Source organism: Eucalyptus grandis, chromosome 7, assembly GCF_016545825.1.
Source record: "Eucalyptus grandis isolate ANBG69807.140 chromosome 7, ASM1654582v1, whole genome shotgun sequence".
In the NCBI taxonomy this organism is placed as follows: domain Eukaryota; kingdom Viridiplantae; phylum Streptophyta; class Magnoliopsida; order Myrtales; family Myrtaceae; genus Eucalyptus; species Eucalyptus grandis.
The window spans coordinates 44,871,066-44,880,568 of NC_052618.1; the positions used below are offsets into that span (position 1 = coordinate 44,871,066).

The window sequence follows — 9,503 nt, forward strand, 5'->3', positions numbered from 1 at the left end:
CATAGCTTGAAAAGGTAAAGAGTATCATCATTTTATTGAATATATAACTAGAAGAGTATTTTAAGTAATCGGAGAATAGTCTTTTACATGACTGCCTAAGGACAGATACCCATGATGTACAAGCTAGACTACATAGCTCACCTCAGCAACAGAGACAAATGAGGAAGAAAGAAAGAGAGTGAACAAGATCCTTTGCAAAATGAGCAGTTTTTCTATGTCCCGAGACTATTATTGCATCCACTTAGGACTTAATAAAAATAGAGAAATTACTATCACATTAAAACGGTTAATATCATAGGATACTATCAATGTTTTCTTGCATAGCAATGTATACATACCCCAAAAATCAGTCCAGAGGACAACTCCACAGTTTAAAAGGAAAAATAGCTATATAGATGAGTACCTTTACTGTAGCTGTACGTATAACAAGCAGCACAGCCACCATCCCCGCTCATACATCAGCTTCAGCAGCCCTTCCAATGGGACCAACTGCTGCACTCAAACTAGCCCCAACTGAAAAATGAGCAGTACCACCAAATGTCTTCACAGCCTCAGTTGTTCTCAACACCATAACGAAGTCTGTCAATTCTCCTGCAGCCTGCAATCACCCTTGACTGGTTACTATTGACTGGAATAAGATATCTCTACATAAAAATATAACACAAAATCAAACATTTCTTGCAAGGATAATCTTTTCATTTATGTATTTGATTTTACTATTATTGTTGTTATCATTTCGGGAGGAAGGGGAATCGACTAAAGATTTCTTTAGTTGATTTTTATGTTTTATGCAAGACTTCTTTGCTCGAGCTTAAGCCACACAAGCAGAAGCTATTAATGTGATAGACATGTTAACAGAAAGGGAACGATTATAAGCAACACAAGGGCAATCTCTGGCTCAGGGACTTCTCCCACTTCCACAATAAAGCAAAACACAAATTCAGAGAAAGGGAACAGAGATGCAGAAAGGAACTTGAAAACTCAATGGCAACATGGTAATCAAACAAAAAGTCCAAATCTCATCCTGAGAAATACTGTTCTTAGATAGAGTTCCAGAAAGGAGAAACAAATGGCACATTCCATGAAATAGAAGGATGACAGACCAGACATTTACAAAGGAAAATTCTCACAGAGACCATGGAAATGAAGCAGACAATACGTCAAGCATTCCGGATGGAGTAAAAAATCAAATTGATGTTTATTATCTAAACAATCATTTTGAGCACGTTGATACACGTGGTTAATCTGCAGATTGCATGAAAGCCAAAAACACTTGTTGGTTTCGACGCTTGGCCCTTAAGGTTGATGAAATCAAAATCCAGGGATACGATAAAACGAGCCTACCTTTGCTCCCCACCCTATTCCACATGAAGAAATTGTAGAAGGTGGAGACCATGAGCCGTCTTCCTACGAGCAACCACAAGGCCGGTACCATCATACCAACTTTCACAACAGTAATAATTGCAAGGCCTTTTTGCTTGTCGTAAAATGGCATCAATTGCCTTCTCAGGTTTTAGTGAACCCACCGAGCAATCGTAATGCATCATATAATAAGCTTAATAATCACACGAGAAGTGCAAGAGAACCTAATCAACGTACCTCCCGAGCTTCTTAGAAGCGGGATCATAGGCTTCACCACCAACGTTAGCCCCATCAACCTTCGCAGCCTCGACCCGGCCGTCGGATGACGATCCGGGCTCCCTCCTTGTCGCCGACCCGTCGCCTATCTCCGCGACCCATCTCCGGGAGTCAACGAGCACGTCGTCGCGGAACCTATCGCGAACTCCCTGGCTCACCAGCCCCTAATCCAGCCACCGGCAACTGCGCCGTCCTCGTTGTCCTTCATCGGGATGTTCTCGATGAACCACGAGAGCCCCGGTCCGAGACGATGACAACGCGTTCGTGAGGAGCAAGCGCCGATGACGTCGGCGCCTCGGGAGGTCGCGAAGAAGCCGTCGAGCATATGCAACTCCGAGACATCCGATTTGCTCGCGGTGGTTCGCCGGTCGGAAAGAGGAGGGCAGAGAGAGGGGAGGTCGCGGTCCTCTCGCCCATCCGTGTAGTGGTTCGTCGATGCTCGTGGTCCTCTCGCCGTCCGTGCGGTGGTTCGTTTGGCCGGACGAGAGGGAGGGCGAGAGAGAGAGGGAAGGAGGTCGCGGTCCTCTCGCCGGTCCCGTGCGGTGGTTCGCCGGTCGGAAAGAGGGAGGCTAGGTCTAGCGGTCCTCTCGCCGGTCCGGTGCGGTGGTTCGTCGGTTGCCGGTCGGAAAGAGGGAGGGCGCAGAGAAGCCTCTTCTTCTCCCCCTCCTCTCGCCCTCCCCCACGAAGTCTCGTAACCACACGGATTTCGGCCGCCCGAATCGCTTCTTCTTCTGGCGTAATTCTCCTTGTCCCCGCTCGAGCGTGCCGCCAGCGGTGTGGTGAAACGCCTCGCCGTTCTCAACGACAAGCGTGGAGGGTTCACCGCCCTCCTCGGCCTCGAATTCCACGAGCGCCGCGCCGCTTTGGCCTCCGCCTTCCCGTCCTCGCTCACAACGCCGCCGCCTCCTCATGGCCCCGCACGGCTCAGGGCCGCCCCTCCGGAGGCGGGGGCCGCTCGTGGGGTGGGGGTGGGATGCGGCGAGAAAAGTAAACGGAGAGGAGGTGCATTCTCTGCTGCTCTTCACGAGGAGAGAGAGAGACGAAACCCAAAATATTCAAGTGAGGAGAGAAATTTTAAGCGGGAGTCGTCCTTTCTTCTGCCCGTAGGCGAGCCGAGCCACCAGCCCAGAGTTATTTCGGAGAGAGGAGAGAGACAGAAGCGCAGAAGATGGAGAGACGCGAGCTCCTGAAATCGTGGGTCCCGCACGACACGTGTCGCGCTGCGAGCGCCTTTTTGTTTGCCACGTTGATACATAAGGCGTACCCAATATTTTCTCCATCGTCAAGCCCATGATCGTCCCCGCTATCATCAGCCTCCGACATGGCACAACCTAATTGGACCGGCTGGCGGAAGGAGAAAAAACACAGGTACTTTTTACACATGGATTAGCTCTGCGAAACAGTAACAGACAACTATAACATTAGATTCACGCACACGGCCCGGATTTCGAATAGTACTGTCCGCCCGGATTTCGAATGGTGCTGTCTTTTCTATTTCGGCCAGTTCATTATTCACGCATTTTTCGGGGGAAAGCATATTCTCTTCTGAAAAAAGAACGCTTTTCTTTTTTTTCTCTTTCTTGCAAAAAATTCTTTCTCTTGCTCCTTTCTTGTTTTTTTTGCTGGGTCTCCCCTCGACAAGTCCTCTCTGCAGATGCTCCCGATTCCCTCCTGAGTCCCCAAAGTCGGGTCCTCCCCCTTCTCCCTGTACGAATGCTCTGTAATTGCACAGGCGTCTCTCGCCAGGTCTCGCCCGCAAGTCCTGGACTTCATCCATACAAAGTCGCGATTTTTCTGACGTGAACGGATCTTCCTCCTCTGCCCATTCGTACCCTTTTCCTTAGCTAGCAAGACAATCCGCTCCCAAGTTTTTTTAATTCTTTATAATCCTCTCTCTCTGTGTCTCTCCTCTGAAATTCAGTTCCTCTGTTCTTGAAATCTCTTGTGGCGTGATCTTTTCTCGCCACGACCGTCTCCATTTGCGCAGCCATGGACGACGTGAAAGATAAAGTCAAGGGGTTCATGAAGAAAGTCAACAACCCTTTCTCCGGCGCCTCCTCCACCGGCAAATTCAAGGGCCAAGGCAGAGTCTTGGGCTCGTCTTCGTCTGGTCCCACCAATCCGATCCCTGCACGCCCTCCTCCTCAATCCGTCCAGAGTCAGCCGAATCCACCCCCACCTCAAGTCAGTAATCCTAGACCTTCTCAGCCCCCTAAAGCCGCTGTTCCCGATCGGGGCAAGCTCGTCTCCGCGCGTAATGCGGAGCCGGATCGGAAGCCGGTTAACGGGTTCGATCCGTTCGGTTCTCTTATCACTACTGGGAAGAGATCTCAGAATGGGTATTCATTGAACATTGTGGAGTGCCCCATTTGCAATAGATCTTTCCAGTCTGAAGAGGAAGTTTCTGAACATGTGGATAGCTGTGTTGCTGAAAGTCGGGTCGAGTATGATAATGAAGTCGGTGCGCAGGGTTTGCCAAGTGATGAAGCGGAGGGGAGGAGTGAACTGGAGGCCTGCGTTGGCACTTTTGTGTCAGCGAAGCCGCCGGAGAGTTCGGTCGATGTCGTGCTTAAGTTGTTTAGGAATATAGCTAGGGAACCGGAAAATGCAAAGTTTAGAAGGGTAAGATTGAGCAATCCTAAGATTAAGGAAGCAATTGGAGATGTTGCAGGAGGGTTGAGTTGTTGGAGTTTGTCGGGTTCCAGTTAAAAGAAGAGGATGGGGAGATGTGGGCCATGATGGATCAACCTGGCGAGGAGCAAATACGGTTAGTTAATAGGGCTGTGGTTTTACTGGAACCGAAGAAGTTTGAAGAAAGTAAAAGATTGATGATGCCCTGCAGTGGTCCTTCCATAGTCGACAAACCAATGGAAAAGGAGAGATCGATAGGCAGGTTTGTTGAATGTTTGTTTGATTGACCTTGTTAGCTCTTGCTGAGAAGCTTTTCCAGCGATGACTTTATCTGTTGTTCAAACTCTCTATGGCATTATATTTACTAATGTTGCTGCATCTGTCATAGTTTCCATGCCGGTTTGTTAAGCATATTTCATATTGAAACTGGAAAGTGAGGGAAAGAGTTATTGGCTGCACATCTAGGTTTGGGAATGGATATACCTACGTTGCTTACTTTTCTTATTTATGTTACGATAGGTTTTGCAGCGTGAAATTAGCTTCATCTGAGTATCCGACTAGAACTGGAAAATATTGGGAAAATTTGCTTATTGCTTAGTGATGTCAGTACATTAAGCTCAATATCTGTGTGCTTTGATATCTCCGTGGTGCATATTGGATTGTGATGGTAATATTTGACTCTAAAAGTTACTATGAGATAAGGGAAGTGAAGCTTAAATTTGAATAATGCTTCTGATGATTTGAGAGTACTTGATAAGTATGTGCCAATCCTTGGCTTTTAATGTCTGATATCGGCGCTCGTACCAGTTTAGGATGCAGAATCACTACGTACAATCCACTACGTTTAGTTGTTTCAGTTTATCTTTTTCTGATATTATTTTGCACGACTTCTGTTAGCAGAATGCTATTAAATTACCTAATAAGTGCTTGCCGGCCTGCGCTACATCATTTCATATCTTACATCAGAGTGAATGTAGACTTCACATGGTCTTGTGTCAGTGTTATGTCCCTATGTGATTGTACAATTTGTCAATAGACAGTAATACGGGTGCCCGTAATTGGGTGTATTAAATATTAGGGCCATTATTTCAGCTTTTGTAGTGCCCTTCCTTGGTTATTACTCTGACTTTGCTTTCTTCTATGCGATCTAGATTCGGGTGTTCTTTTCCGTGCCAGAAAATATAGCGGCGAAAATTGAGCTACCGGCTTCTTTCTATAATCTTTCAATGGATGAGGTGAGACGAGAAGCAGAGATGAGGAAGAAGAAGATGGCGGAGTCTCAGCTTTTGATCCCCAAGTCATACAGGGAAAAGCAGCTGAAGGCCGGAAGGAAGAGGTACACCAGAACCATCATCCGTGTTCAGTTTCCAGATGGTGTGGTTCTTCAAGGTGTCTTTGCTCCTTGGGAGCTAACAGGTTCTTTATATGAGGTTTGTCCTTGAAGTCACTCTTGCTTGAGTTTATAATTGTTGTGCACCATCCTTTCATTTGTGCATGATTGACTTGACTAGGCTACTGTCGAGGCAAAGATTGATGTCACCTCCTAGACGATGGATGTCTTGGTAGATCCAATGAATGCAAGATTTTCTTCCTGTAGTTCATGTATACAATTGTGTTGTGAAGGGGGTGAGCATGAAATGGCAGCTCTCAAGAGCAATTGATAAAAGGGGGAGGGGGGAAAGACAGTGGCTTTTGGTCTTTCCTTGAGATTACCTGATTGAACTTGTGTTTTCTGCTTATAATATGCGAAATTCTCTTCCTCAAGTCTGTATCTTTGGTCTACCTAGAGTATGATTTTGCCTAATGTTTCATTATTCTTTAAGCTCCTCTAACTTTAAACTAGCCTGTTCTTATAAAAATTGTGAGTCTCAGTACAAGTATATACCTTTTGGCACCCATCAAGAACTCTGCTTACCACCACCTAAAATTTGCTGCCATAGATAAACCACATGCTGGAGTTGGGTACCCGTGGTTTTCTAGTAATGATCCGTGATCGATAGTGGTCGCGTTTTCAGGGCTGAGATGATTTCCTTAACATACAGTTCATGGGAGGACATGATTGGATTCCATATTGTAAAAGAAATTACCTTTGAAATATTTACTAATTGGAGAATTTGCCTTGCTGTAATGTGAGTGTTGTCTGTTATCCTGGGGACTACCAGTATTAATACTACCTTGACCAACTTATGATCTGGGACATGTTTTTAGTTGTTGTGGGTGGATAGCTGTTTCCGATTGGTAGGCTCATTTCTTATAACTTCATTTAAAGGCCTAAGAGATTGTCTGGCCATTATATCCCTTTTTTACTTGAGGAAAGTTTGTTTCACAATGGCAACAGCACATCGTGAGGTGCTTTTGATGCAGTCTCCTAAATTCTTGATCTTGAATAACCTCCATCACTTTCTTCTTCCTTGCTGTCCTCCTTTGGCCTGCTACTATGATATTAAGTCCCTACCCTAATTGATTAAATCAGATGTTACCTGGGTTTCTAATGTTGCTGCGGACCTCTGGTTGATCTGCCATAGGTGTCATCTGTGGGTGCTGGATGGTTGACCGTTGAAATCTATAAATGAATTCAAGGCTCCAGTCCTAGGTCCTATAGAGTTTCTGAGCACACTATCAATCCAGTCAATGCTAGATTTTTAATTTTCTTGACTCGTTTTCAATAGTGAACCAATCACTGTCTTTGTTGTTCGGCCCTGCTGCCGATAGTGTTACTCATCTTTTGCTCAAATCTTGAATAATTTTCTTTCATCTTCCACAGCACCGTTAGAAGGTACTGCACCTTTTTCTAACTCTCTGCTTCACTGAAAGATCAGAACATTGTGTCCTGGTATTTAAAGTTTGACTCGGACACCATATGTTAAGATGAGCAAGTGGAGGATGCTTAAAGCAAACATCGTCTCATAGCAACAATTTTAATCCTTTTATGCAGTAACATTTATATTCTGGTACTTGTCTTGCAAATTGGTTCAATCATGTGGTTTCCATTTGCTTCCATGCCTCTTTGCATGGGCAAAGCATGTTCCTGTGTGCATCAGCATTCATGCTTGTGCACAGGCTTGTGCCACGGGAGACATCTGGTGGAGTACCCAAATTGAGTTCGAGCATGCAATTTCTACTCCATTTTATGGCTAAAATTCACTAGACAGTGACCAAAATTAGAGTGAGTTAGGCGAATGGGTAGCTTTCACCTGCTTTGATCCCTTGTGATTAACTGCTGATCGACAAAGGACTAGATTGTCACGTTGACCCAGTGTTTCTTTGCGCCCAGTGGTAATGATAGGTTATATCACTTCTTGTACGTTGTATATGAGTAATCAGGAAATTCGAGCTGGTGTATTTTGCTGACTCTAAGAGGATACCTTTGCTTTATCGCAGTTTGTAAACTCAGCTCTCAAGGACCCCTGCCTGGAGTTCGAGCTGATGCATCCCGTGCTCATCAAACGGCGAGTGATCCCACATTCCCCTGAGCCCGGCCAAAGAGCGACAACTCTCGATGACGAGGATCTGGTCCCTTCGGCTCTCATCAAGTTCAGACCCGTTGAAACTGATTCCGTGGTCTTCACCGGACTCCGGAACGAACTCCTCGAAATCAGTGAACCCCTTCAGTAGTCCCAACACCCGGAATCCCGAAAATTCGCCTCGACCCACTTGCAGGCAGCTGCCTGTGTCGCCGCTCCAGATTTGCCTGCTCTCGAAGGTGTAGCGAGTTCATGTGTTATCGTATGCGCTTTGCTTTGTTACAGACATAGTTGTTTGTACGTGATCCTTGGTGGAGGATGATGGCGTCATAATCGTGTACAGACCAAAAATCCTACCTCAACTCAACATTTTGTATTTACCAAGAAATCACTGTTCGGTGTAAGATGCAGCCGATTCATTTGGGTGGATATACGAGAGCCGAGAGCCAAACGCTAAAAACTTCCCATTCCCATTGTAATGGATAAGATATTCTGACTTGGAAGAAGAAAAAAGAGTCTGTCTTATTGCTCTGCTGTATACTCCAAAAACTCTAATTTGGCTTCAATTTAGTTCTCAATTACTCGGATTGTTCGATTATCCTAGACTCGTCTACTGAATTTGTCTATTAAGCGATGTATGGATTCCTGTCCAGTGTGTAAATGAGCACGTCAACTCGAATATACCCCCGAGAGCCTTGTTTGATTTATTATGCGCTGATGCTTTTGATGTAATCTCTCCAACTTTGCCTAAGTAAATGAATACTAAACGTACTTTTGACCAAAAAAAAAAACTCGAATATACCCCTCTTTGAGTACAGATCACTTCATAAACCGACTACACGAGAAGGGTCCTAATATCCATGACATTGTCCAATAAGAGTGTGCTCGAATAATTAAATATTTGATATTAGAATGCACATGTCGAGCCTTGGATTGCACGCATTTAATTCCATGTTAGGTAATCGAGGTTATCTGATTAGATTGTATAGGATAAGATAGTATTTCCAAGTATTCTAAATATGTTTTGGTACATTGACAAGACGCCAAGTAATGATATACCTTATCCGATTAGATGTTTGGTAGACTACCAAATAAAGTATCTATTAGAAATTGCGTTGGTAGGAATGAATCATCAGCAACAACCCCGCGAGGATGTAGACTACTTCATGGTGGTTGCCACCTTCGAATTTAGAATTTGTGTGCGCGTGTGAGAGAGAGAGAGAGACAGATCTCGAGTTGTGGCCTGAAAGCAACGACCGCCCACCGTCGCAGTTATATAATCTTGATCACTGCTCGATGGCTCCCCCCTGCCTTTGCCGCATGTGACCACCTCGACCGGTGGCCATGTCCATAACCATCTTGGATGTTCTCGTCTAGAGTGTGGTCCTAGTCAACAAAAACGATGAACTTATCCTATCCAAGGTTGTTTGTACCAGCTACCATTAGCAACCTAAATGTTTAGGCTCGGATAATTTCGTCTAGTGTGTGATGATTTATCTCTTTGCTCTTTAGGCATGATTGTTGTCGAGGATTGGTGAAAAAAAAAAAAAAAAAAGATTGAATTTTTTCATACATAACTAGATCTTGAGCACGTGTCATGTGCACATGTGGTCCACGCGAATACAAAAATCAATTTGAGGACTATATCAATCATGGAAACTTTTCGCATGTGAAATTAAAACTCAAAATTTACAAAATAACATCGCAACAACGTGGCGTCGCCTGAAAATTTGTGGATCATACTATGGATTAGTGGATAAGTGGCTGCGA

General features: G+C 44.9%; 1 protein-coding gene across 1 annotated transcript; it reads left to right on the forward strand.

Moving 5' to 3' along the window:
* Nucleotides 1-3,121: 3,121 nt before the first annotated feature.
* Nucleotides 3,122-8,331, forward strand: LOC104453667 (plant UBX domain-containing protein 2). The gene is given in 4 exon segments (XM_039316282.1): nt 3,122-4,309; nt 4,312-4,535; nt 5,421-5,699; nt 7,651-8,331. Coding segments are annotated over 4 exon segments (1,419 nt in total). The 5' UTR covers nt 3,122-3,627; the 3' UTR covers nt 7,885-8,331.
* The last annotated feature ends 1,172 nt before the right edge of the window (nt 8,332-9,503 follow it).